General features: G+C 36.6%; 1 protein-coding gene across 5 annotated transcripts; it reads left to right on the top strand.

Annotated features, from left to right (window-relative positions):
* The first annotated feature begins 691 nt into the window (after positions 1-691).
* MDM2 (MDM2 proto-oncogene) lies at positions 692-26866 on the top strand. 5 transcript variants are annotated; one of them, XM_061416534.1, is made up of 11 exons: positions 692-704; positions 1416-1500; positions 4112-4186; positions 6338-6471; positions 8436-8485; positions 11102-11169; positions 11308-11404; positions 15391-15551; positions 21226-21381; positions 22390-22467; positions 24345-26866. In XM_061416534.1, exons 2-11 carry the CDS (start codon positions 1420-1422, stop codon positions 24918-24920), a joined length of 1476 nt encoding a protein of 491 aa, XP_061272518.1. In that variant the 5' UTR covers positions 692-704; positions 1416-1419; the 3' UTR covers positions 24921-26866. The 5 variants fall into 5 exon arrangements, with proteins under 5 accessions (XP_061272518.1, XP_061272517.1, XP_061272515.1 ...); XM_061416533.1 differs by having other exon boundaries at positions 11099-11169; XM_061416531.1 differs by lacking the exons at positions 692-704; positions 1416-1500 and adding an exon at positions 1179-1278.
* Positions 26867-27203: the final 337 nt, after the last annotated feature.

The following is a 27203-nucleotide window of genomic DNA, read 5'->3' as shown; positions in this document are numbered from 1 at the left end:
TTGGTAGCGGCGCTTAGCTTCACATCTGCCTGAGTTTCCATCGCGGTCTGGAAGTGTAAACACACCAAATACAAAAATAACCAACGGATAAAGAAGTCCCAAGTTTGGCGCCCAAACTAGGCGGCGGCGGGAAGGACCAGAGATCCCCTCCACTCGCTGGGAACTCGCGATCTGCTTCGTTCGCGCGCGCCCAGTAACCTTTCCTCACTCCGAAAGCCTCACGCCTGCTCCGAGACGGGCCCCTTCGCCGAGGCCGCCGGGTCCAGCCCCGCCCCTACTGGGCGGAGGCGGCGGGGCCTTGGCGCGCGCGCGCGCGCTCAAAAGCCCGGATGGGCCGCGGCTTCCGGCGCGGTGCCCTCGGACGGCAGGGGGCGCGCATCCGGCGCACCTCGGCCAGCTCGGCAGGTTTAGGGGCCTATGCGGCCCGGTGTGACTGAAAGGAAAATGGAGCAAGAAGCCTAGTCTGAGGGGTAGCCCTCACCCCTCTGACCGAGGTCCTGCCGTTTTCACCGCCAGGAGCCTCTTTTTTTCTCCGGATCTACTGCGTTCGAGCGCCCCGTCGGCCAGGGCCCTGCGAGTGGAATGGTCGCCGAGGCCTGGGGCGTCGGGCTTCCGCGCGCCCGGTGACGGAAACTGGGGAGCCTCGGGGGACCCCCCCCCAACTCCGACTCCAGTCGCGGAAAACCCCAGTTAGTGAGCATCCGGTATCGGCGTGGAAGCGCGTGGGCAGTTCGGGGTTTGCTCTGTGACTTGTGTCTCCCGGCTCGCTCTCGGCCCCGCGCGCAGCCTTTAGGTTTTCGTGGTGGGGGGCGCGGGGCACGTGGGTTTGTGGAGATTTTGTTGGTAGGAGGCGAGATTGTCGCCGCCCGGGAGGAGGGCGGGGTCTTAGGGCCGCGCTCCGAGCGGGCGGGGGGTTTGGGAGGGGGCTCCGCGGGCGTCCGGGGTAAAGGTCGTGTGCGCGGGGGCAGCTGCCGAGCTGCGGGCAGGTTCTTGACCCGGAGTCGTAGTAATGACAGGTGCCTGTTCGGTAGCTTCTATTACCCAGGCGTTGAGTCTGGACAAGATTGGGCTGGTTCTGTGGGCAGGTTGACTCAGCTTTTCCTGATGGGCTGGTCAAGTTCGGACACGTTCCGAGTCTGCAGTAGAAGGAGCTAAGCCCTGACTTGTCTCCAGCTGGGGCTATTTAAACATGCCTTTTCCCAGCTGTATTCGCTGGCTGTTTGGGAGAGAGAACCTGTAGTCACCTACGTATATAGCACTTACTTTATGCTGATCCAGGTAAGGACCCGCTTGCTAACGGCTTTACTTTTAGTAAAGGCATTATTTGTCTCATTTCTATATGATTTTTGTCTTTTTTAAAAACAGGTATTTCATTATTTCAAGTTTTTATCGTGTGTTTTTTTTCCTACTCTTAGGCAAATGTGCAATACCAACATGTCTGTGTCTACTGATGGTGCTGTAAGCACCTCACAGATTCCAGCTTCGGAACAAGAGACCCTGGTTGGTATTTTTGTCCCCAGCGTAACTTTAACAATAAGTTATTTTATGAGGCGATCTGCTAAATTCCATAGATCCTAATTATAGCCTGGCTCTTTTACGTGAAATTGTACTCCATAGCTTAAATTCTGCCACTCAGCTATAACTGTGGAGCAGAAGTTAATTGTAAGCATCATTATTTATTTTCTTAGCTTTTTACCAAACTGAATTTAAAAGTCAGTTTCATTATCTTAAGTATGGATGGTGAAGTTATGGTTTATGTGACTGATTTTTCGATTTTGACCTGTTAGTATTTAACTTTTAAATGGTTTCTGAAAGTCACAAAAATCATTCATGATTGTTGTAAAGATTTTAGACATTATAGAAGAGTATAAAGTAAAAACTGAAAATTCCGGTCTTTTGATCACGCTTACTTTTTAGATCTTTTTGTATGTACATATCCACATATATATGTGTACATGTGAGTTTTAGTTATGTTGTTTGGTTTATTTTGCTAAAATAGGATTTTATGTGTATATATTGGGCAAATAACATCTGTGTCAATAAATAAAATATATAGAATTCTTCTTTAACAGCTGCGTGGTAACCCACAGTGTTTGTATACCATTTTAAAAATTTATGCCTTCAGTGATAGACTTTTTTACATTGTTTTTAGTTTTTGAGTATTACAAATAGCACTTTGTTTATATATCTTAACACAAGTGTTACCTCTCTCTGCCAAAACTGAGTATTATCACTTTATTATTTTGCCATTGTTTTGACAAAGAAATTGTATTGTTTAAATTTGTATTTCCCTAATCTTTGGTGAGGTTGGGCATCTTGTCATTTGTTGAATCTGTGTCTTGGGGTTTGCTTGGTCTTAATCTGTATACTTTTCTTTTAGGCTTATTGGTTTTTCTTAATAATTTGTAGCTGTTCTTTGTTTTAAGTGTATTTGATTTTTATCATTTATAAATATTACAAATAACTTTGCTTATGTGGTCTTTAAGTAAAATTTGATTTCTGATGGCATTTGAATTTCATATTATGCCTTGGAGGAACTCTCCCCTCCCAAGATGATGCAAATACATTGCTGTATTTTCTTCTAGTGCCTTTTCTTTTCTCGCCTAGAATTTTACTTATGTAAGATTAAAGAATGGTATTTTTTATAATAATTTTCTTATTAATGCGTGTCTTTTAAGTCTTAATAAAAAGCTTATGGCTTTTCATTGCAGATTTTTCCTTTTGCATTGTTTTATATAGTTTGAAGTTAATACAACAAAATTTTAGAAAAATATGTTCTCTGGGAGAATTGATTCTTTCAATAACTTGAAAATAAAGCTCATAATGTAAGCACAAGGGGAAAAAACACATGATGAGAACAATAAATGATTCAATACTACATTAATTGTGTGTTTAAAATTTTTCAGTTATTAAATAATGTTCTGTTGATGAGCAGGAAACAGGCAATTTTCTTAAACTAGTTTTGATAATTAGATCCCAAACTGGGTTGCTGTCAGATTTCAAAGTTAGATAGGACTGGAGTATACTGAAGGGAGGTGCAGAAGCACCAGCCTGTAGGGGTGGTTGTGTAGCTGTAAAGATTTTTGAAGATTTTAATATAGCAACAGATAGGGAGAAAGAACATAAACACGTTACATCCCTGCCCCCTTGCCAGTTATTTTGTCAATACAACTTGCAGAGCCTCTAGATCAGAGGCAGCAAACTACAGGCTATGAGCCAAATTTGGTCTGCTGCCTAATTTTGTGAATAGTATTATTGAAATGCATCCACATGCATTGGTTGCATATTATTTATGCTTCTGAGTCATACTGTCTGGTGAGAAAAGCTTTAGAATGTTTACTATTGGGCTCTTTAAAGAAAAAAAATGACCCCTTGATCTAGTTGGCTGGCTCTTTCAATACACGTTGTTCTTTGTATTTGTCATTTTTGTGTTTGTGCAATAACCAGCACTGTCTGGTTCATGGCAGAAGCTCAAAAAATGCTTGTCAAGTAGATATGTGGAACGTAGCCAGCTAAAAGTCAGCGTGATACTATAGTAGGAGGAAAATGCTGGCTTGCCATTGAGGGTTGTGAGTTGCAGTATTCAGATCTGTTCTTAATTATCCTTGTCAGCTTGGTTAAAGTTCCTTAACCTTCACGAACCTAATCTGCAGAAAGAAGAGATTGGTAAAGGGACTCATTGTAAATTACATTTATTTTTTTCTCTCAGATTTTGTCATTTAGCTTACAGTAAGCTCATTTGGGTATTCAGTTTACAGTTGAGCTTGTAAGGTAGTAAGCAGATGATAGAAATTGCTGGAGGAAAAAGAGTAAGTTTCACTGCCTTGGCATGAATGTTGATCACAGCTGATAATACTTCAGTTCCTCTGATTACTTGCATAATAATTCTGTCTCAGTATTTTTTCCCCAAACACAGTCTGCGGTATTCAGTTTACATAGTCTGTTATATTTAGTGAAGACATTATGACTGACTTTTTTGGGTCTAACCTTGTGAGGTTGCGAGACATTGTGTTTGCTACCCTTATTGAAATGCATTATGGATGAGTTTCCTGCAGGGCTTTTGGTTCTAGAATGGTTTAAAAGTATAATAGCAACTCTTTGTTCTTTATAGGTTAGACCAAAGCCATTGCTTTTGAAGTTGTTGAAGTCTGTTGGTGCACAGAAGGACACTTATACTATGAAAGAGGTATGTTGAACTAAGTTTAAAAAAAAAAAAGTCTTCCTAGTTACATATAGCCATGGTGAGAAATTGGCCATATAGAGGGATTTTCAGTAGGCAGTGGTATTAAGTATTGTGCTCATTTGGACTATAATTTGAAGTTGAAAATTCAGTTTATACTCGAATTTCATTTCTCAGCTGGGAACCTCAGACAAAGGGAAGCTCTATAGGAGTTTATTGCCTTTTTGTGCTGTTAACCCACTTGATGCACTGTTGTAAAGACTTTTCAGATTGGTAATTCTGTCTCAGAATCATGTTTTTAAATGGATGAAACAAAATATATAGGATTACAGTGGAAAAATTACATTAAAATACAGTTAACAAAATGGTAAACAAGTTTGTGATACATGCTTTTTTATGACCACTTTAATTCAGCAACAGATCTAATAAATTAATTTGAAAGTTGTAAGTATAATTGGTATTTTGAGATGTTTACATCAAGCATAGTATGATATGAGAAATGCTTGTGATTTTTTTTTTTATTGGTGACAAAATCACAGTTATTGTTAATACTTTGTGATTTGTTGCCTGTATTCATAATTGAAGGAAAAGCTAAATTTCAGTTAAAAGGTAGTGAGAATAAAGATAGACAGTTTTTTTTCCACCCAAATTAATGGACCCCCTGAATTCTATCCAAGGATTTGGGCATCCATGGATCCCAGGTTAAGAACTTCTGCACTAGAGATACATGAGTACAGTATACTGATCTTTCTGGGATAGAGGTGAGCTGATTCGTGAACATACATTCTATTTAATGGATACATTTCAATGTGTTGTTCTCTAGCTTTGAATTTGTGTACAAAAGCATGCTTTTCACTGAGAGATTGGGCTGTCTTGGGCAAAATTTGATGTGAATGAAATGTGCCTCTTCCCCATCTCTCACAGTTTATGGGGCTCAGATTACTTTAAAATACTTAAGTACTTTATCTACATCAGGATAGTGGGCAAGAAGAAATTTCAGATCCTTTCCGTTTTTAGCCACACCAGAAATTTTCTTACAGGATGTTTTGTGGAAGGAGTCTAGGTTGTCTTCCTTCTTCCTTTCTCACTGTCTACCATTTCTGATCCACAGTCACATTCAGCTATTCCTTTAAGTTTGAAACCTGCTTAGCCAGTTAAGTCTATAGATGGTGTTTGCAGGGAAGTATCAAGGTAAATGATGATTTTAGGAATGTTAACTTGGGTCTGACCTTATTATATAATCAGTTAAGGAAACAAAAAAATATGACTTGTAGCAGATAGAAATAAGGAGAAAACTGATCAAGACCATGATAAAGACTTAAAATGCTTATGTTAGACCGTGTAGAGTGATGTATATGTTGTCTGACACAGTTTCCAGTTGTAGAATCTTTGTTTTGTGGTATGTGGGAGAGTAATGAAAGCTGGTATTGGAGTAGTAGAAAGAAAGAAACACTGGACTAAGAGTCAGAAGACCTGGTCAGTTTTTTTACTTCTCATATGATTTATGAAATATCAGAAGAAAGAGAAAGTACTCGTAAAAGTACATTGTAAACTGTAAAATATTAACCATATATGTATGATTCAGGGTCATTATTTTGGTTACTTACTGTATGCATTATGTTGGTATCTTTGAGGGCTTATTTCATGCATTGAGTTCTCCCCAGCTGTTACATAGATGTAATTAATTGATCATTATCTTGTCTTCCTCATCTGTGATGACCTCAGGTTATTGAGTTATATGGTATCCGGAACTATTTAGTAAATGACTCCAGGTCACTGCTATATTTTAATTGATGTTTTTTTGATTCTGCAGCTTTTTATTGTTATCATTGGTTTTGCATTTTGCTGCCTTTCACTTTCTTCCTAATAAGTAATACCTAGATATCTGGGCAAAGGTGAAGTCTGCCCTCCCCCACCCCTGGCCAAAGACACATTTTAAAGTTTAAGTAAATCAGAAGCAGTGTTTCTACTTCTGTCAAATTAAAAGGAGAACATAAAAGATCAGCTCTTTTCTTTTTTTGAAGAATATAGGATGGTTGTTATTTAGATGTGGTTGTTGGTTGTTTAACCCTCTTCAGATAAATGAGATGTTATTGAGTATATTTGAAACTAATATTTAATTTTCTTTAATGCTCAGAAATCATATTTCTATTTCAGGTTATATTTTATCTTGGCCAGTATATCATGACTAAACGATTATATGATGAAAAACAACAACATATTGTGTATTGTTCAAATGATCTTCTAGGGGATTTGTTTGGAGTCCCAAGCTTCTCTGTGAAGGAACACAGGTAAGTCTTTAGTCTGTAAAATGCCAACTGGGCAAACATTTCAGTTCACCTCCATCTTCACACCATTTTGTCAGAGAAAATTGTTATAATATGTATAAAAGATAACTGAAGTTTAATTTCTCAGTATTACAGCATATTGTTTGAGAACCTGAGTTCTGGAATCTTATAGGCTTGGGTTTAAGACCTAGCTCAGTCATTTACTAGCAGTGAAACTAGGTAAATTGGGTTAAGCCTTAAGTTTCCCCTGAATATGAAGTAGGAGTAATATAAATATCCTAGAGGTTATAAGGAAGCAGTGTGTAAAAAAAAAATAGTGTTTGGCACATGGAAAGCATTTATTAGCTACAAGTTACTGCATATTAAAAAAAAATATTGTAATCATTTCCAAAGACAATCTTTATATTATCTTGTGGTTAAAGGCTTAAATTTGAGCTCTAGTTACTTTGGAGATCTTTTTCTTTGTCATATACCATTGTGACACTTAATCAGCTGCATTTAACCCAGGTAACATTTCTAGAATTGTTCTACTGGGAATTGAAGACCCTTTTTTCAGTCATTCTTTCTTTACATTTGGAATTCCTTTCATTTGGTTTAGGACAGTTCGTCTCTTCGCAGTGTCTTAATTAATGAGATGAATACTTTTCACCTGAAACATTTAACTAGCTTCTGGTATTTAAGGCTCAATAATATTATAGCTAAAAAGATAATTGAATTGGGATATTTATAACTTTAAAACAATTTCACTTAAAAATATATATTCGTTATTGTACATTAAGAGCGAAAGCTAAGGACAGGGAAGAAGTGACTACGGTTTGTCACCAAAAGGTATTTTTACTCATCATTTTGATAGTATGCACAGATGTGTTTTAACTATTGGTGAATATACTTTATTTGATTTCATCTTGCTATTAAACTAACATAAGCATCTTTCCATTGACAAACCATTTATGTTTACTACTTTATTTTATACTTGGCCTTGGAATATAAGCTTTAATTTTATAAAATAAATAACTTGATAATTTTGCACTATGTATTAAATTTTGATAATGTTTGGAGCTGTAATTTCTGATACTGAAAGTACAGATTTAAAATTATTTTTGACTTGAAGTCTAATGTGTTAAGGTTAAACACTGGCGAAACTATTGACTTGGGAATGAGATATGAATACGAATATTGGTTTTTGTGAGTTTAAGGAGCTATATTATTAGTCTCAAGGATGAAAACAATTAGCTGGGATTGGCACTTTCCCCTTAACCTTGAGAATTAGAAATGTCTTGTGACCAATAAATGTTCTCTAAAATTTTTAATTTATTTAAAAAAGAATACCATGACTTCATTGAGTACTGGCATAAGTGAATTGTTTCCTTATGTTCCAGGAGGGCAGAGATTTGTTTTTATTTCCTTCTTTGTTTTCCCCAATTTCTAGAACAGTGACTAGTAGTCAGCCTGTATTAAATGACTGCATACTATTTCATCTTTCAATTTTCAGATCAAGAAAGAAAATCCATTAGATGATTGATCCAAGGTTGATGAAAGTCAAAACTATAAATCAAGTTCCTATGTATTGGGTTTTACATAACCTACTACCTTTTTAAGTCTACTTCTATGCCCAGAGCTAGATAATTTCTGTTTGAAAATAAGAATGTTAACGTGCCTCATGTGTTCATACCAGTGTTTGTGGACTTTTGCCAAAGTCTAAACCATGCATGTTTTAGGAAATGGAGATGGGAAATCTTTGAGCTAGGGAGACCTTAGTGATTATTAAAAATGGCTGTATGTAAATCATTGTGCAACTAATTATTTTGGTGCTTTTTAGTGTCTAGGAGTTTATCAGTACTTGAATGTAATAATTTAAAATTTGGGTTGTAATTGATAGCTTATACTAATATATATTTAAAAGTCCTGTTCAGCCCAGTTTAATATATTTTTATTTTAAAATGTACATCTCTCTTTTTCTTTACAAGGAAAATATATACAATGATCTACAGAAATTTGGTAGTAGTCAGTCAGCAAGGTAAGTTAATTTTGAATGCCATAAACCGTATACTGTAAAAATACCTTAAAGACATTTTATGGATGTGCAGACATTTTATAATTGTGATTCTCTTTAAAAGTTGCTCTAATTGTATATTTAATTATAGTAAGGGTATGATAAATTTAATAGGAAGAAATACATATGAACACAAATAACATAATGCTAAGTTCCTTATGCACATTTGCACTATATCCTATTACATAAATTTAAACCTTGGGATGTCAGGTTAGAATTTGTTTGAAAGGTAGATAATTTCAAAAGATTCTGCATGGTAGACATGATCTAACCTTGAAACATGTATTCAAAAACTTTGGGAAGTAATCCAGCTACCTAGGTAGGACCATTTGAATGGAAGGGCCCTTTGCTTGTGTGTTTTTTATAGTAGACAAAGCTTTGTTTACCAGTTTTTCCAGGTGAGTGCCATTTTACTTCCTTTCCTTTAGATGTCATTCTTAACTGGTTGTCTTTGGATTATATAACCCTTTGATAATCTGATGAAAGTGCTAGGTTCTTATTCCATAAAGATAAACCTAAACATATACAGGTGTGGTTACTGATTTTCATAATATAAATACTCTGACCTTGACCATTTTCAACTACAAACATGGGATTAGGAAGAAATGTACATTTGGCTTGGGAATGCTGGTAGGAGCTGGCTCCAATATACCACAGACTTCTAAGTCTATTTTTGGTCTGTAATTAAGAACTGTTCTCAGAAGCTTGTTTACTTTCCAGAATGAACTGACCACCCCTTTGAGCTCTTATTATTCCATATTAGATTTTATTGTTATATTACTTTGTTACCCTTACTTGCTTATACATTTATGTCCTATTCAGGTTTGCAATCTGCATCACATAATACAGTGTTTGGTAATAAGGTCTTTTAGTAAATGTGTTGAATTGAATACCTATTCTTCCAGAGTTAGGATTTAAGACCCAGAAAAGGGCATCATCATCTTATCCTAGAACAGAAGTAATTATTAGGCTGGTAACTTGAGATTTTGTTTTACAGAGCACTTTTTGAAATCAAATAAAGGCAAATAAACAACTATAGTATCTGTTGTAGTATTTTCAGTTTTCTGAATTATTGTCCCTGATGTATTCAGTTCATTTAAATAAACCTTTGTTGATTGCTAGGAAAATTGTATTAATGAGGTGGTAACCTGTAGATTACCTATGTTATTTAGATTCTGAGTTTTGTTTCAGGTTTTAGTTTACTTAATTAACTTCAGAACTCCTTTATAATATGGTTCTCAACCTTATTATACTTGGCACTTCCCTTTTATTATGTCTGTTTTATAACATCTCTTACACTAAAAATATAACCTATTCATATGGACAACTTAAAATCAATATAATACCTTTACCTATAATACAAAAGAGAAACTTTTTAATGATAATGCATATCATTTTAAAATGTTAATACGCAGACCTGGCTTCATTGTTAAGGTGAAATGTTTCCAAGGGAGTAATAAAGGGTATTTGATTATGATCTTTGGTGATTGTATATATTTCCATATCTGAAATTTTGACTTGCGCTGTGACAGGTCTATACATCAACATACAAACTAAACCTGCCTACCTGAAAGTTACCCACTTCAGTTCATTATTTTCCCATTCAAATCTGTTTTTCATCTGAAGTTTCTTTCTTGGTGAATGATACGCCACCCATTTATCTACCCAAGATAGAATCTTGGAATCCTTCTTGACTCCTTTCTCCCTTGTCTTATGTATTAGACACCAGGTATCTGTTGGTTTTTACCTTTTTTAATTTCTCTGGAATTGGCCTTTTTTCCATGTTTTAGTTTAGGCTTTAATGCTTTTCATGTGTGTAATTGCAGTTGCTAACACTGGTTTCACTGCCCCGTTCTCTTCTCTTTTGGCAGAGTGAGTTGTCACTCCTGCTTAAAGTGACCATTTAGGGATTCCTTAATACTCGCTGGCCAAAGTACTTGGTGTGAACTAGCAGATCAATTTTATTTCTTAGATTAAACCTTTTTAATGGTGAGTGGCTGCAGCCGTGCCTTAGGGAGGAATGTGAAATATTAGCTGAGAAGGATGCAGTGATTTGCAGTTGGTGGCATGCATACTGCTTGTTTATCTTTGTGCTGTTTAGCAAGACATGCCGGATCCTTGATGATCCTGCTTACATTCCCATAGTAATGAACTACCTGTAGTTCTACAGCAAACACAGGTAGTTCACGTCTGGATGCTTTTTTCACACAGGGCTCTCAGTCTGAAATAGCCTTTCCCAGTTGTATTTCCACATACTCAACTATGAAACCTTTCCTGATTCTTTGTTACTCAGACCTTGCCTTACTCTGCCAAATAATCATTACTCCATACTCCCATCTTCTCCATTAATTTACTTCTTTTAGTGTGTTTATTGTACTTTATGATGATTCTTACGTATCTTCTATATTAAAATGAATTATCTATTTACATCTCTAGTATCCAGCACAGCATGGCACTTGGGAGACTACAGGTTCAATGTTGGTTGAAAGTTAAACTGTGTAAGGAGTTTGTCCTAGATAGCATCTATTGAGTAGCCCTTCCTTTCTTAGTTTGTGATTCTTTGTTTTTATTTTCTAGCAGAACCATCAGATTCAGGCACATCTGTGAGTGAAAACAGGTGTCACCTTGAAGGTGGGAGTAATCAAAAGGTAATATTGATACGAACTCATTCTACTATGATACTTTTTTTGAAAATTGGGGAAGGTTGTTTAAAACAATGTATTTTTAGCTTCCTGATGTTATAAGTTTGTGGGTTTTTTTTGTTTGTTTCTCCCTTGAATGCTTAGGACCTTGTGCAAGAGCTACAGGAAGAGAAACCTTCATCTTCAGATATGGTTTCTAGACCATCTACCTCATCTAGAAGGAGAGCAGTTAGTGAGACAGGTATATATGAATATTTAATTGGCACTTTCAAACTGCTTTTCATTTTTCATTTTTTACTGATACTAGTATGTTTAGACTTAAATTGTGCTTTTTGTGGTTTATGTGAATGAATTTCTGAGGTTCTTATTTTTATATGATTTAGTTGGCTTAAAAATTGTTTTCTTAGCAACATGTTTCTGGTTGACTACAGCAGGCACAGTTTCCTGTGTCCTATATTTTATAGTTGGCTCTCTGCTAGTCAACATAATAGAGGACAAGAATTTAAACTCTGTTTTAGTCATCATTCTTAGTCACCTTTCCAGTTAAAGTATTTGTTATTTCTAATAAATAAAACAAAGCAATGAGTTTAAAAACAGAAAGTAACATCTTAGAAATGAAGATGAGGTAAAGAAAATACCTAAGAGCATTTTTAACAGAGAAAAGAGTAGAGGGAGGAGGCTGTTACCCAGTGAAAGTCATAATAACTAAAACTGTATATTTCAAGTGAAAAAAAGGAATTTAGCAGATCAGTGAAGTAATATAGATAAACTCAGGGTAGAGTTTTGTACATGAGGGCGAAGGGCAGAAAGTGCAGAGGATGTCTTACTAAATACATAGGACTAGAACAAATGGTTAGTTATTTGGGGCCGGGGGTGGGGTGGGGTGAAAATCAAATTACATCTGTACATTATGCCAAAATGAATACTAAATGAGTTTAAAAGATAAATTAAAAATTACAACATACTGAAATTGATTTACTTTTAAAATTCGACTGTTACTATTTCTGCTGTATTAAAAGTTTCAAAAAATCAATAAGAAAAGTATTAAAAATCCGAATTGCAAATTTCATAGTAAATACAAATGACTAATAAATATGAGGAGGGGTAGATTTTAGTGATTTAGCTTTATAGACAACAAAAAAATGCAAAAAAGATGTCTTTTCTGGTCTTTCAAATTGGCAAAGATAATTTTTTTTTAAATCTTGCTAATGTACGTGTTGACACTAATACACCGGTGGTGCATCAGTCAGTATAAATTGGTTGACCTTTGTGAATTATAAAAAGGCTTGGGGTCCTTAAAATTATCATGGTTGACTCCACTTCTAGGAATCTCTCCTAAGGATATAGTCAGAAATTCAAAGATTATATGTAAAGATGTTAATTAAAGCATTATGCATAGTTGAAAACATACACAATGCCAGAGAATGTCATCACTCTAGTCCAGGCCATTGTCATCTCTTACCTGGACCACTGCAGCAGCTTCTCATTTTCTGTTTCTAGTTACTGCTGCTTCTGTCCTTTACCATAGTACCAAAAGGGATCATAAAAGGTAAACTGGATTGTGGTATGCCAGATCCCCTTTAGCTATTTTGAAGCTATTAACCTTCAAATAAAACCCACACTTTTACATTGGTTTGCAAGGCCTGATCTATTTTTATCCTGGTTTTTGGCCTTTTTCCCCACCTTCAGTGTGTTTCAGCTACATTGTTTGGTTCTCAAACAAGTCAAAATTCTTTTTCTTCTGTTTCAGCCTTGCAAGACCAACTCGTCGTTTTTCAATTTTTGCTTAATTATTACTTTCTCAGAGAGGCTGCCTCTAACCACCCAGAAAAGTAGATCCCTTTTTGTTACTCTTTTCCTTGGTACCCTGCTTTTTTCCTTCATACCACTCATTATAGCTTGTTTTGGTTGCCTTGATGTTTGAATGTAAACCTCCTCTGGTGGTAAGGATGATGGCTGACTTCACTTTTACACCCACTGCCTAGCACTGTGCCAGACAGAAGCCAGTGCTCAGATTTGTGGACTAAATAGTTCAGTTATGATGAACATACATTATGGACACCATATTCTGAGGCATTAAAAATAGTGTAAAAAAATATTTAAGAGAAAACAGCTCCTGGCGGTCATTTTTTAGTGGTTCTGCAGTTTTTTTTTAGTGGTGAGGAGTTGATGCTTTCATTGCTAGGGCCTGGGTTGGATCACTGGTTGGGAAACTGAGATTCTGCAAGCCATGCAGTGCAGCCAAAAAAAAAATTAGAAAACAGTCCCAAATTATACGTACAGTGTGATAAAGGTATGTTTAAGAAGATATAAATTTTTTAAATGACAGCTGGAAAATTACTAAAGTGTTAATAGTAGTTATCTCAGTAGTTATATTATAGATGATTTACTTGTAAATTTCTATTTCTTAAGAGACTTCTATAATAAGTAATATAATACTTTGATAATCAGAAAAAGCCCCAAAGGTTATTTTTTAATAGAGTTAAAAAAATATTCTGGACTTTGAAAAAATATTCATCAACAGCATGGTTTTACCCTTCTAGTCCACATCTTTCAGTCAAGGTCACCTTTTCTAATAGTATAAACATGATTAAGAACTTATATCAGAAACTTTGATCTTAGAGGATATAAATGGGTTTTGGGAATTCAGAGGAAGAAAAGATTACTTCTGACCAGGAAGGTCAAGAGAGGGAAATGGAATGAGCAGAGGTGTGAGTTGTACCTGTTTCAGGCATACAGATTAGGAGTATGTTTTATTAAATCTCATAACCCTTTTGGGTACTTAACATGTAAGGCTGCAGTGAGCACCCTTGCACATATGTTTATAAATGATTGTGTAGGTATTTATCTATGATCAAAAAACTGCCTATAAAATATTACATTGTTTTGGATTTTTACCAGTAGTGTATAAAAAGTCCTTTCTCCCAAGTCTCTTGACACTCCTTCTCATTTTGGTTTTTGTCATTCTCATGGGTGGAAAATGGTATCTCATTTCAGTTTGCATTTCTTTGATCACTAGAAGATAAGTCATTTTTTCATATTTATTAGTCATTTGTATTTTATGAATTGAACTGTCCTTTGACTTTTTAAAAATCTTGTCTTTTACTTGATTGGCAGGAGGACTTTGTGTAAATGGATATTAACCATTTTCTAATATATATTGCAGTTCTTTTTTAGTTTGACAATGCCTTTTCACTTTTATTTATTGTATTTTATATTGTTATTAAGTTTTAATTAACATAACCTAATCTTGATAATCTTTTTCTTGAGGGCTTTGTAGTGTTACATTATACTTTCCCACCCTTCCCATTCTTATATAAAAATAGTTGGATGGTTTTGTTCTTTGTGTTTGGTTTTTTAATCCACTTGGAATTTATTTTTATGTCTGATATGAGGTAGGACTCTCATTTATATTCCTGACAGATTTGGTAACATTCTGAGTTTAAGTTAGAGATAATTTCTTATTTAAAATAAAATGGATCAGGAACTTTCTTGGTGGTCCAATGATTAAAACTATGAGCTTCCATTGTGGGGAGTACAGGTTCGATTCCTAGTCAAGGAACTAAGGTTGTGCGTGCCACCTGGCCCAATAAATAAATAAGCCACATGGCCAAATAAATAATAAATGGACCAATTTTGCTAATTATGATTCCTGTTAAAAATACTGAGTACTAAGGAAACCGAACATTAAGAATACCTTCTAAGTAAATTAAATAATTTTGAAACCTTTTAAAGTTTGACAGAAAAATCCTGACTTGTTAGTAAAAACTCTAGATGGATTAAATTAATTGTGACTGGATAAAGTTCTGAAGTGAAGTGAAAGTGAAGTCTCTCAGTCGTGTCGAACTCTGCGACCCCATGGACTGTAGCCTACCAGGCTCCTCTGTCCATGGGATTTTCCAGGCAATAGTACTGGAGTGGATTGCCATTTCCTTCTCCAGGGGATCTTCCCAACCCAGGGATCGAACCCGGGTCTCCCACATTGTAGACAGACGCTTAACGGTCTGAGCCACCAGGGAAGTCCTGAAACAAGCTTTAAAAGTTTTTTAAAAATGTAATGTTCTGCCATCAGTTGGACAGATCAGTAAAAGTGTTGACTTTTGAAGCATTCATTATTTTTCTGTTTAATTTCATTGAAACAGTTTTAGTACAGATGTAACTTCAGACAGCTCAATTTTTAAATAAATTACAGTATAGCAATTTAATTGTTTTTCTTTACATATTCAGAAGAAAATTCAGATGAATTACCTGGTGAACGACAGAGAAAGCGCCACAAATCTGATAATATTTCCCTTTCCTTTGATGAAAGCCTTGCTCTGTGTGTAATAAGGGAGATATGTTGTGAAAGAAGCAGTAGCAGTGAATCGACAGGAACTCCATCAAATCCGGTAATCCTCTAAAGTCTAGTTCTGGCATTCCTAATAGGCATTCAGACAGAATATACGTGTATGATGTATGATTGCTGCTATACACTTGGTAAATTTTTTTTCTTTCAAATGAAACTATGGATCTTCCTATGCAATATTGCTCTTTACAGTGTCGAGTCTTGCTTCTATCACCAGTCCCATTCACAACTGGGTGTTGTTTTTGCTTTGGCTCCATCCCTTCATTCCTTCTGGAGTTATTTCTCCACTAATCTCCAGTAGCATATTGGGCACCTTCATCTATTTCTGCTTTAATGACTATGCCAAAGCCTTTGACTGTGTGGATCACAATAAACTGTGGAAAATTCTGAAAGAGATGGGAATACCAGACCACCCACCTGACCTGCCTCTTGAGAAACCTATATGCAGGTCAGGAAGCAACAGTTAGAACTGGACATGGAACAACAGACTGGTTCCAAATAGGAAAAGAAGTACGTCAAGACTGTGTATTGTCACCCTGCTTATTTAACTTATATGTAGAGTACATCATGAGAAACGCTGGGCTGGAGGAAGTACAAGCTGGAATCAAGATTGCTGGGAGAAATATCAGTAACCTCAGATATGCAGATGACACCACCCTTATGGCAGAAAGTGAAGAAGAACTAAAGAGCCTCTTGATGAAAGTGAAAGAGAGTGAAAAAGTTGGCTTAAAGCTCAACATTCAGAAAACTAATTATCATGGCATCCAGTCCCATCACTTCATGGCAGATAGATGGGGAAACAATGGAAACAGTGTCAGACTTCATTTTTTGGGGCTCCAAAATCACTGCAGATGGTGATTGCAGCCATGAAATTAAAAGATGCTTACTCCTTGGAAGGAAAGCTATGACCAACCTAGACAGCATATTAAAAAGCAGAGACATTACTTTGCCAACAAAGGTCTGTCTAGTCAAGGTTATGGTTTTTCCTGTGGTCATGTATAGATGTGAGAGTTGGACTATAAAGAAAGCTGAGTGCTGAAGAATTGATGCTTTTGAAGTGTGGTGTTGGAGAAGACTCTCCAGAGTCCCTTGGACTGCAAGGAGATCCAACCAGTCCATCCTAAAGATCAGTCCTGGGTGTTCATTGGAAGGACTGGTGTTAAGGCTGAAACTCCAATACTTTGGCCACCTGATGTGAAGAGCTGACTCATTAGAAAAGACCCTGATGCTGGGAAAGATTGAGGGCAGGAGGAGAAGGGGACGACAGAGGATGAGATGGTTGGATGGCATGATGGACATGGGTTTGGGTGGACTCCGGGAGTTGGTGATGGACAGGGAGGCCTGGCGTGCTGCGGTTCATGGGGTTGCAAAGAGTTGGACACGACTGAGTGACTGAACTGAACTGATAGATCTTCCCTACTCCTAACCCAGGTTTGGCGAAAAGGGTGGAAGATAATGGAGTCGCACTGGAGTGTGTTGGTAAAATTCGTACCAGTGTTTAGTTACTAATGTCACCCTACATATTGGAGAATCTTTGTGAGCCACTGCACCAAAGATAATCTTAGAATTCTAAACAATTTTGTCTTGAATATTTATAGTAAAAATACCTTATTACAGCTCTCAGCTGTAATCTGATCTTCACATTTTCCATATATAGGTCTAGACATCAGGGAAAGTATTTACTAAGGCCATGAAATATTTGTATATTATTGCATGGATGATGGGAAAATATCAGTGCTTTTTGATTACTGATAGAATAATTCCAAAGTATTAGCCAGCATTAATATTTTTAAGATACCACTGAAGGGAGGTTTGTAAAGAAGTTTTTGCCAACAAGAACACTTAGCAAATGGAATATTTTCTTGTCATTAAACATTTGTCTTTAAAATTGGAATCTTTATTTGTGATATGGCAATGTCTCATGGCCATTCTGTATATTAGTGATTGTTTTATGGTTTTCTAGAATATGTAAAGGAATGAACCAATTATGATAGTAACTATGTTCTTTTTATGTATTCTTGTTACTTTATTATCTTTGCATTTTTTTCTTCTAAAGCAGGGATTTTATTGATAGAGATGCACCCTCTAGATGTAACATTTAATAGAGCTGTTACTTGTGTAGGCCACTAGATGGCATGTTGAGCTCTCCTCCAAGAGCAAGTTCTTCATTCAGTAGATATTTGTGCCTTTTCTGTGCCAGGTTCCTTTTGGCAGTAATGATACAGTAGTAGTCAAGGTAGATATGATCCTTAGCCTCATTGGGAGATAGATCATCAGCAATCAAACAAATAATTTAAATAGTCAATAAATGCTGTGAGGGGAAAAATATTTGCTCTCAAGAACAAATATGTGTGATTTAAAAATTGAATCCACCCTGGTAGCTCAGATGATAAAGCGTCTGCCTACAACGCAGAAGACCGGGTTCAATCCCTGGGTCGGGAAGATTCCCTGGAGAAGGAAATGGCAGCCCACTCCAGTATGCATGCCTGGAAAAACCCATGGACCGAGGAACCTGGTAGGCTACAGTCCATGGGGTCGCAAAGTCTGACACGACTGAGTGACTTTACTCACTTAAATTAAACTGATGTGTCACAAACTTCATGTTTGGATAGTTTTAAAAGGCAATGCCAAAGAATGAGCAAACTACCGCACAATTGCACTCATCTCACAGGCTAGTAAAGTAATGCTCAAAATTCTCCAAGCCAGGCTTCAGCAATATGTGCACTGTGAACTTCCTGATGTTCAAGCTGGTTTTAGAAAAGGCAGAGGAACCAGAGACCAAATTGCCAACATCCGCTGGATCGTGGAAAAAGCAAGAGAGTTCAGAAAAACATCTATTTCTGCTTTATTGACTATGCCAAAGCCTTTGACTGTGTGGATCACAATAAACTGTGGACAATTCTGAAAGAGATGGGAATACCAGACCACCTACCTGACCTGCCTCTTGAGAAACCTATATGCAGGTCAGGAAGCAACAGTTAGAACTGGACATGGAACAACAGACTGGTTCCAAATGGGAAAAGGAGTACGTCAAGGCTGTATATTGTCACCCTGTTTATTTAACTTATATGCAGAGTACATCATGAGAAACGCTGGACTGGAAGAAACACAAGCTGGAATCAAGATTGCCGGGAGAAATATCAATAACCTCAGATATGCAGATGATATCACCCTTATGGCAGAAAGTGAAGAGGAACTAAAAAGCCTCTTGATGAAAGTGAAAGTGGAGAGTGAAAAAGTTGGCTTAAAGCTCAACATTCAGAAAACGAAGATCATGGCATCCGGTCCTGTCACTTCATGGGAAATAGATGGGGAAACAGTGGAAACAGTGTCAGACTTTATTTTTCTGGGCTCCAAAATCACTGCAGATGGTGACTGCAGCAATGAAATTAAAAGCTGCTTACTCCTTGGAAGGAAAGTTATGACCAACCTAGATAGCATATTCAAAAGCAGAGACATTACTTTGCCAACAAAGGTTCGTCTAGTCAAGGCTATGGTTTTTCCAGTGGTCATGTATGAATGTGAGAGTTGGACTGTGAAGATGGCTGAGCACGGAAGAATTGATGCTTTTGAAGTGTGGTGTTGGAGAAGACTCTTGAGAGTCCCTTGGACTGCAAGGAGATCCAACCAGTCCATTCTGAAGGAGATCAGCCCTGGAATTTCTTTGGAAGGACTGATGCTAAAGCTGAATCTCCAGTACTTTGGCCACCTCATGCAAAGAGTTGACTCATTGGAAAAGACTCTGATGCTGGGAGGGATTGGGGGCAAGAGGAGAAGGGGACGACAGAGGATGAGATGGCTGGATGGCATCACTGACTTGATGGATGTGAGTCTGAGTGAACTCCGGGAGTTGGTGATGGACAGGGAGGCCTGGCATGCTGCGATTCATGGGGTCGCAAAGAGTCGGACACAACGGAGCAACTGATCTGATCTGATTCCTTACAGATGGTTTTAATACAATAACTATGCCCCATTTAAACTTACAGTCTTTGTTAAAGTTGTTTCAGAATTCTAGCTAAGTGATATTAAAAGTTTTTGTTCATTCTACCTGAAATACTGCCTTGTAACCAAAGCAGTGTAGAGGGTATTTTTGTTGTTGTTGTTAGTCCTATTCTATGTTCTTTTCTAAAAATCCTCTTTATTAAAATAAAATTCTTTTGTTTTTCAGGTGAAGTCCCGAGTTGTGAAAGCTTTTGGTTGGGTTGATTTTTTTTTTTCTTTCCTTCTTCATTTTAGCTCATCTCATTCTAGGCTCTATACTAGGCAATTACCACATTTTGTCACCTCAGTAGCCTCAAACTCCATTTATAGATGGGAAACTAAGATTTGGGGGCTTCAAATAACTTTAGATCACATAACTAATAATTGTCATAATCGAAATTCAGAAAAACAGATTTTAATATTTTTTCAGATCAAGGCTGTCTGATGCTTTCTAAATACACAGTGTTTAAAAGTTTCTAGGTTTTTCTTTTTTGAACATCAGGTGAAACTTTTGAAAACTACTTTAAATTTTGCTCTCTTCAGAGAACCCCTAGGTCAGCATGGGCCAACTTTTTCTGTGAAAGGATGGATAGTTACTGTATTCTGATTTGACTTATGATTTTAGTGTGATTGTTAATAGAGCCCCCCCCTTTTTTTTTAGGAATTAGAACTGCGATTTGAATGTTATTTCTACTATTTTCCTAACATCATGATTTAAAAATATTGTAGTCTTTTGACCTTAGTGGTTATAAAATAATATACCTTGTTTTTATAAATGATTAAATATTAGTGATCATTTAATCCAAACTCATGGTTCATGGATGAAATCATTGTGGCCTTTACAAACTGAATTTGTCTAAGCTTAAAGGCACTTAGTGGCAAGTCTAAAATAAGATTGTATGTATCCTGACTACTAGACCAAAGTACTTTTTCTGTTTTTAGCCTTCTGCTTTATGTATGTTCTTACCCTTAGCCACTGATGGCAAATATTACAGGACTGAAGGTCTTAGTTTCTTATACTGTTAATCAGAGTTTTAAAATAGGAATCACATGAGCAGATACAAAATTTTTAAAATAAATTTGAAAAATTATATATGAAAGCTCTTCCAAAGAAATTCTCAAAGTTCATTAAGTATAAATCATAATTGTATGTGTTATAACTACTAGCATCAAGATATAAAGATGATTAGATATTGTCTTAACTCTTAAAGTATGTGTAATTCAGATAAATATGCATGCAAAATTATGTTTTGTATATTGTGTGTGAAAATAGTATGAGTAGACAGATATTAAAGGTGGGAGTGTTTTTTTAGTTATGGCATTGACAAAGCCTTAAAGAGGCAAAAAAGGCAAAAAAGAATGAGCAGGATTTGAAAACTCAAGTTACTCCAGTTAGGGAGGAATTGTGTGTGTGGAAGTTGAAGTTTGGTTTAGAAAACAATCTGGATCTGGCTAATTTTTCATATTTAGTGAAGGGGAAGCAGGGTGTTTAGTTGGAGAAAATATGAAAATGTTAATATGGATGTTACTGTATGTACCTTGAATGCCAAGGGAATTTGGCCTTTTTCTTAAATGGAGTTTTGAACAGAGAAAATATTTATATAGTCATAACTCAGAAGCTTAACCTAGTGTCCATGTGTAGAATGGGACTGAGGGGAAATTAGGTGCACAGGGTGAGTTAAGAAGCTGTTACAAGTAATGTCCATTAAGTCATCTTTTTTTGCCCCTGATTTTAGGATCTGGATGCTGGTGTAAGTGAACATTCAGGTGATTGGTTGGATCAGGATTCAGTTTCAGATCAATTCAGTGTAGAATTTGAAGTTGAGTCTCTTGATTCAGAAGATTATAGCCTCAGCGAAGAAGGACAAGAACTCTCGGATGAAGATGATGAGGTAGTTTTTTTCTTTTCTCTGATTATATTCTAAAATTCTTATATACATTCCATATTCATTAACTGAGGTTGAAATAATGTTATCAGATTTCATATCACAATTTTTGGCTCTTAATTTATTCAAACTAGAATATTGGTTTGTGGACTTGAGGCTTTGTAATTCCTTGTTGTCTTATTTATATTTTTAAAAACACAGTGGCAAGAAGTCAGTAGGCCTTAATGAGTATTATAATAGTCTGCTCATTTTAAAATTAATCCAGTTCTCCTCTTTTCACTGTTAATTTACTTTTTATAAAAATAAAGCATGCAATTAAAGTCACATAGTACCACCAGATCTGTTTCCTAGAAATGACCAGCTTGGACATTTCTAGCTATCTCACTATTATTTAATACCTGCATATTTATAAAACAAAACTGCTCGTATTGAACTTTTTATTTTATTCATTTTAAACATCCTCTGTGTTGACTTTCTGCGGTCGTGGGTGAGGATTTTATTGTCCTCTATTTCTCTCCCTTTGTAGTCACTCATTCCATGTGACCTTTGTCTCAGATTTCTCACATATAGCACAGTTGGACCACGGGTTCCACATCTGCAGATGCAACTCAGTGCAGCTTGGAAATATTCAAGTTAAAAAAAAGATGTCCAGAAAGTTTCAAAATGCCAAACTTGAATTTGCTGTGAGCCATCAGCTGTTTACATAGCATTCATGTTGCATTTACAACTTATTACATAGTATTTACATTGTATTAAGTATTATAAACAATCTAGAAATGATTGAAATATAGAGAAGTATGTACATAGGTTGTATGCAAATACTGTGCAGTCTTAACACAAGGGACTTAGGTATCTGCAGATTTAGGTATCCTCAGGGGGTCCTGGAACCAGTCTCCCCACAGATACATAGGGACGACTGTAGTACATATTGTTTGTTTAGGACTCAACACTGACAGGTCTTACTGTTTGAAGAAGAAAGGTGATGAATGGATGCTAATGTTTTGTTTGTTTTAGGTGTATCGAGTTACTGTGTATCAGGCAGGCGAGAGTGATACAGATTCATTTGAAGAAGATCCTGAAATTTCCTTAGCTGTAAGTATACATTTATTTTTTTCAAGGAATCAAAAAAATAGCATTGAGATCAAGATTAAAAAAATATATCTAGTCTCCTACTTCTTGACATGAGATAATTTTTATAAAGTTAAAATTGTGAAGTTTTAATGACTTTAATAAGTATTTTTGTTCTTTTATTGGGTTGGAATCTGCGGCTACTCTTTTTAGGTTTTTTTTGTGCTGGAATTTGAACTTTTAAAGAACTGTATTATGGAAGATTTTGAGTATATATAGCATAGAGAATAGTACAGTGTATCTCCTTTGTACTTATCATTCAGTTCTAATATTTACCAACATTTTGCCAGTCTTACCAAATATAAATATTTTCATATTAATTTGTATTAGAAAATATAGGATTTTCTATTAAATTTGGACTTAAACATTTACATTATGCCTCAGAGTTCTTGAGGTATTGAATGTGTATTTTTTAAATTAAATATTGTTTAATTTTTGTTTTTAATATTGCCTTTTATTTAGGTAGGAAATCACATTTTTCTCTTTTCTGAGATAGAAACAATTATTATCCAGTTAAAGCAAAAGAGAAATTGTAAAACTATAGTATAGGAAAATACTATACTATATTAGAAAATAATTCAAATAACTAATTGACTCATTTGATGTCAGGTTGAATTAAATATTTTAGACATAGGTCTTACAATTTATTTGAACTCTTGAAGCACTTTCCTCCACTGACTGTGTGTGCTCAGTCATGTCTGACTCTCTGCGACAACACCTGCCAGGCTCCTCTGTCCATGGGATTTCCTAGGCAAGAATACTGGAGTGGGTTGCCGTTTCCTTCCTCCCACATTACAAGACTTCTGTCTTTGGTTTTATCATTTAGTAGAGCCCTGCTTTTACAACCTGAAAGAACCAGTGTGGGAGGTTGCATTTTGGCTAGTGACAAGGATGGCAGAGTTTAGCTGGTGGTAATTGCCGAGAACGTTTAGCATTTCCTTTGTGGGTGAAATTAGGGAATACCCATTTGAACCCTGGTTTTATAGAACTTCTAAAAGAGATTTAGTCAATGGCAAACTGGATAATAGTTTTGTCTAGATTGATTTGGTGAACTCTGGGCAAGGTATCAGATCTGAGCTTTTAAGGAGTAGAGTGGGTACAGGCCTCTACAGAGAAGATCCCATAGCATAGCACTTGGATTAAACCAAAGGAGGTGGTGCAGTGGTAAAGAATCTGCCTGCCAGTGCAGGAGACGCAAGAGATGTGGGTTCAATCCCTGGATTGGTAAGATCCCCTGGAGTAGGAAATGGCAACTTGCTCCAGTATTCTTGCCTGGAAAACTCCATGGCCAGAGGAGTCTGGTGGGCTACATACAGTCCATGGTGTCACAGTGAGTTGGACACGACTGAGCACACACAAACTGTATATCCATTTCTTAGGGCTTCCCAGGTGGCTCCTGCCAGTGCAAGAGATGTGAGATTGATCCCTGGGTCAGGAATATCCCCTGGAAGAGGAAATGGCAACCCACTCCAGTATTCTTGCCTTGAAAATCCCATGGACAGAGGAGCCTGATGGGCAATAGTCCATGGGGTTGCAGAGTCGGACACGACTGAGCACACACACACTGAACGAACCAACCGTATCTGTAACTTTATAGGTACATGTTAAGGTCATGGTGAATACATTTTTCATTTTAGAATTTTTCAGTGTAGTTTGGCTGGAAAAAATAGGTATTTACCAGATCATGTTTGAGAAAATACATTGTTTTATATAAAACATGAAATGCTGAAATTTGAGTTGTATGATAAAACATTTTGCCTTAGACATAGTGAACAAGTTGCTAGCATTGCTGGATTGGTTATTGAAGGGTTATAGAAGCTAACTCTCTTGTTTCCTTGAAGGACTATTGGAAGTGTACTTCATGCAATGAAATGAATCCTCCCCTTCCACCTCACTGCAACAGATGTTGGGCCCTTCGTGAAAATTGGCTTCCTGAAGATAAAGGAAAAGATAAAGGGAATATGTCTGAGAAAGCCAAACTAGGAGACTCGATGCAAGAAGACGAGGGCTTTGATGTCCCTGACTGTAAGAAATCTACGGTCAGTGATTCCAGAGAATCATGTGTTGAAGAAAATGATGATAAAATCACACAAGCCTCTCTGTCTCAAGAAAGTGAGGACTATTCTCAGCCATCGACTTCTAATAGCATCATTTATAGTAGCCAAGAAGATGTCAAAGAGTTTGAGAGAGAAGAAACACAAGACAAAGAAGAAAGTATGGAGTCTAGTTTTCCTCTTAATGCCATTGAACCTTGTGTGATTTGCCAGGGTCGACCTAAAAATGGTTGCATCGTCCATGGCAAAACAGGACATCTTATGGCATGCTTCACATGTGCAAAGAAGTTAAAAAAAAGGAATAAGCCCTGTCCAGTATGTAGGCAACCAATTCAAATGATTGTACTAACTTATTTCCCCTAGTTGAACTACCTGTAAAAACAGAATTATATATTATAAGCCTAAAAATTTAGACATGAAATTTATTTTTATTTTTTTAGGTGTATCAAAGCAAGATAATACCTTACATGTAGATTTCTCCCAATAGCGATTATTCCTTTTAGGAAAATGCCTATTCTGTTGCTATTTTATATTTGGCTTTCAGTGTAATTTAGATTGGATTTAGTACCTTTCATGTAAAAAAAAAAGTTCCTGTGAAAGATGTAATATTTAAATTTTAGATACTCTTACACCTTCCAATCCTTCGTTTCTATAGTCTTTTGGAGATGCTTAAAATACAGTAAGCCGCCTAGCTGTGAAGAGTTGAAACCTTTAAGTTGCGAACTTTGAAAGAGTGAAACAAGGATTTCCATGCTCAGCCACTAAAGTTCTCATGTCTTTTATACATCGTCACATGCATGCATCCTCTGCAGCCGGTGCTTTTGTATACTGTACACTACTGTGCAGAGTACAGTAGTACAGTATTTTTTATTTCAAGCTCAGGATGTCCAGAAGCAAGTGTAAAAGCAGGGGTCATACAGTTGTTGAAGGGAAAACCCCATGGACAGAAGAGCCTGGCAGGCTATAGTCTGTGGGGTCGCAAGAGTCAGACACGACTTAGCAACTAAACCATCCACCACTACAAAGTGAATATATGCCTCAAGATAATGTCTGAAAAGGGTATTTGCTACATATTACCTAATTTTTGGTGGGAGGGTGGGAGTCAAGGAAGACTTGGGGTTATTTTTTCATCAGCTTCCATTTTATACTTATTTATAATGGTCATTATTTTTTACCAATACTGTAAAACTATGAAAATAAAATACTAAAAGTTTCATATAGCCAAGAAAAAAAAAAGCACCAAGTGGTAACAGTGGACACGAAAGTGAAAACAGTTGAGAGAGTGGACTGACGAGAGGAAAAAAGTAGCTGACGGACCACAATGGTTCCCAACACAGGAAATGGCATGGGGCTTTTCTTTGAGGAGGTACCGTTCGTTTTTGAGACACAGGAGCTAAATGTAGAACAGTACACGAAACAGGGTCACAGCAGCCATTCAGAATGCAGTCCAGTGTTACCATGTTATTTTGTGATGAGAAAAAACAGCTACCACCCAGACATCCCTGGATCGTTTTTCCAAGAGGGTAGACAGAATTGAATCTAGTAAGGAACCAGAACCTGTGCCGTCAGCGTGAGGCATGAATGCAATCGCAGCTTCCTCTGTCTCCTGTAGCTGACCATCCTTCAGCCCCAACGTCTCCCACCCGTTCTCCCTCCAGTCAGTAACTCTTCTTGCCTATTCACTTGGTGCCAATCCCTGTGTACCAGCTGAATTGTACCAGTATAGTGGATTGCTGTATTTTTTTAAGGTACTGCTGTGTAAGATAAATATTTTATTTTTTTGTGTTTTTCATGTATTATTTGTGTGAAAAGTTACAAACCTATTAGAGTATAGCACTGTGTATCCAGTTGTGTTAGTTGGGTACCTAGGCTGACTCGGTTGAACTAAGGAACATATTGGACTTCACAAATGTGCTCTTAGAACTTGTGTGTATGTAGGGGGCTTACGGTGCTCTTTCTAGATAAAAGAAATATTGGTGCTACATGAGTAGCACTTACACATTTCTCATTCTCCAGTCTCTTCGATATTGTCAGGGATAGACTAAACAGAAGACTTGTTTTTTTATACTAGCCAAAAATGTTATAACCTCTAAATATTCCAAAAATTATACATTATTTTAAGAATAACAGAATCAGAACATAAAATTCTAAAATAACTCTCAAACTGTGTAGATTAACATCTTGATTTATATTAAATCTTCAACAGAATAGTGAAAGTAACTTTGATTTACAAGGTCCCAGTGTTTTTCTCCTATATATGACAGTTGTACATACTCAAGTGAGGATAATAAAACCAACTGAACTGTGAATTTAGGATAGAACTGGGGTAATTTTGTACAGCAAGTTTGTGTGCCAGTTACAGAACATGGTATTAAACTTTAAAAATACCCCCCCCCCACCACCCAACACACATAGACAACTTACCCATGTATATAGATAGGTAGGTAATGGCTGAATGGATCAGTACTTTAGCCAAAGAGTGTTCCTCAAATAGAGTAAAGCTTAATTTGGGGTTTATAATTCTTAAGCTAGGACTATAGTCTTCTCCGTAGCTGTGAGTTCCACTTCCATGTATTTTAACTTGGTTTGGAAATAGGAAAAAGATACCAGAAAGTTTCAAAAAGAAAACTTGAATTTGTTGTACAC

The sequence above is a fragment of the Bos javanicus genome, chromosome 5, assembly GCF_032452875.1.
Source record: "Bos javanicus breed banteng chromosome 5, ARS-OSU_banteng_1.0, whole genome shotgun sequence".
Taxonomy (NCBI): Eukaryota; Metazoa; Chordata; class Mammalia; order Artiodactyla; family Bovidae; genus Bos; species Bos javanicus.
The sequence above is the reverse complement of the archived record's forward strand: the minus strand, read 5'-3'. Positions and strand labels throughout refer to the sequence as shown.

Coding starts and splice junctions, on each gene's coding strand:
- MDM2 (XM_061416533.1), top strand. CDS start 1,420: ATGTGCAATACCAACATGTCTGTGTCTACTGATGGTGCTGTAAGCACC. Junction 6,472..8,435: donor TTCTCTGTGAAGGAACACAG/GTAAGTCTTTAG, acceptor TTTCTTTACAAG/GAAAATATATACAATGATCT. Junction 15,552..21,225: donor CAGGAACTCCATCAAATCCG/GTAATCCTCTAA, acceptor CCCTGATTTTAG/GATCTGGATGCTGGTGTAAG.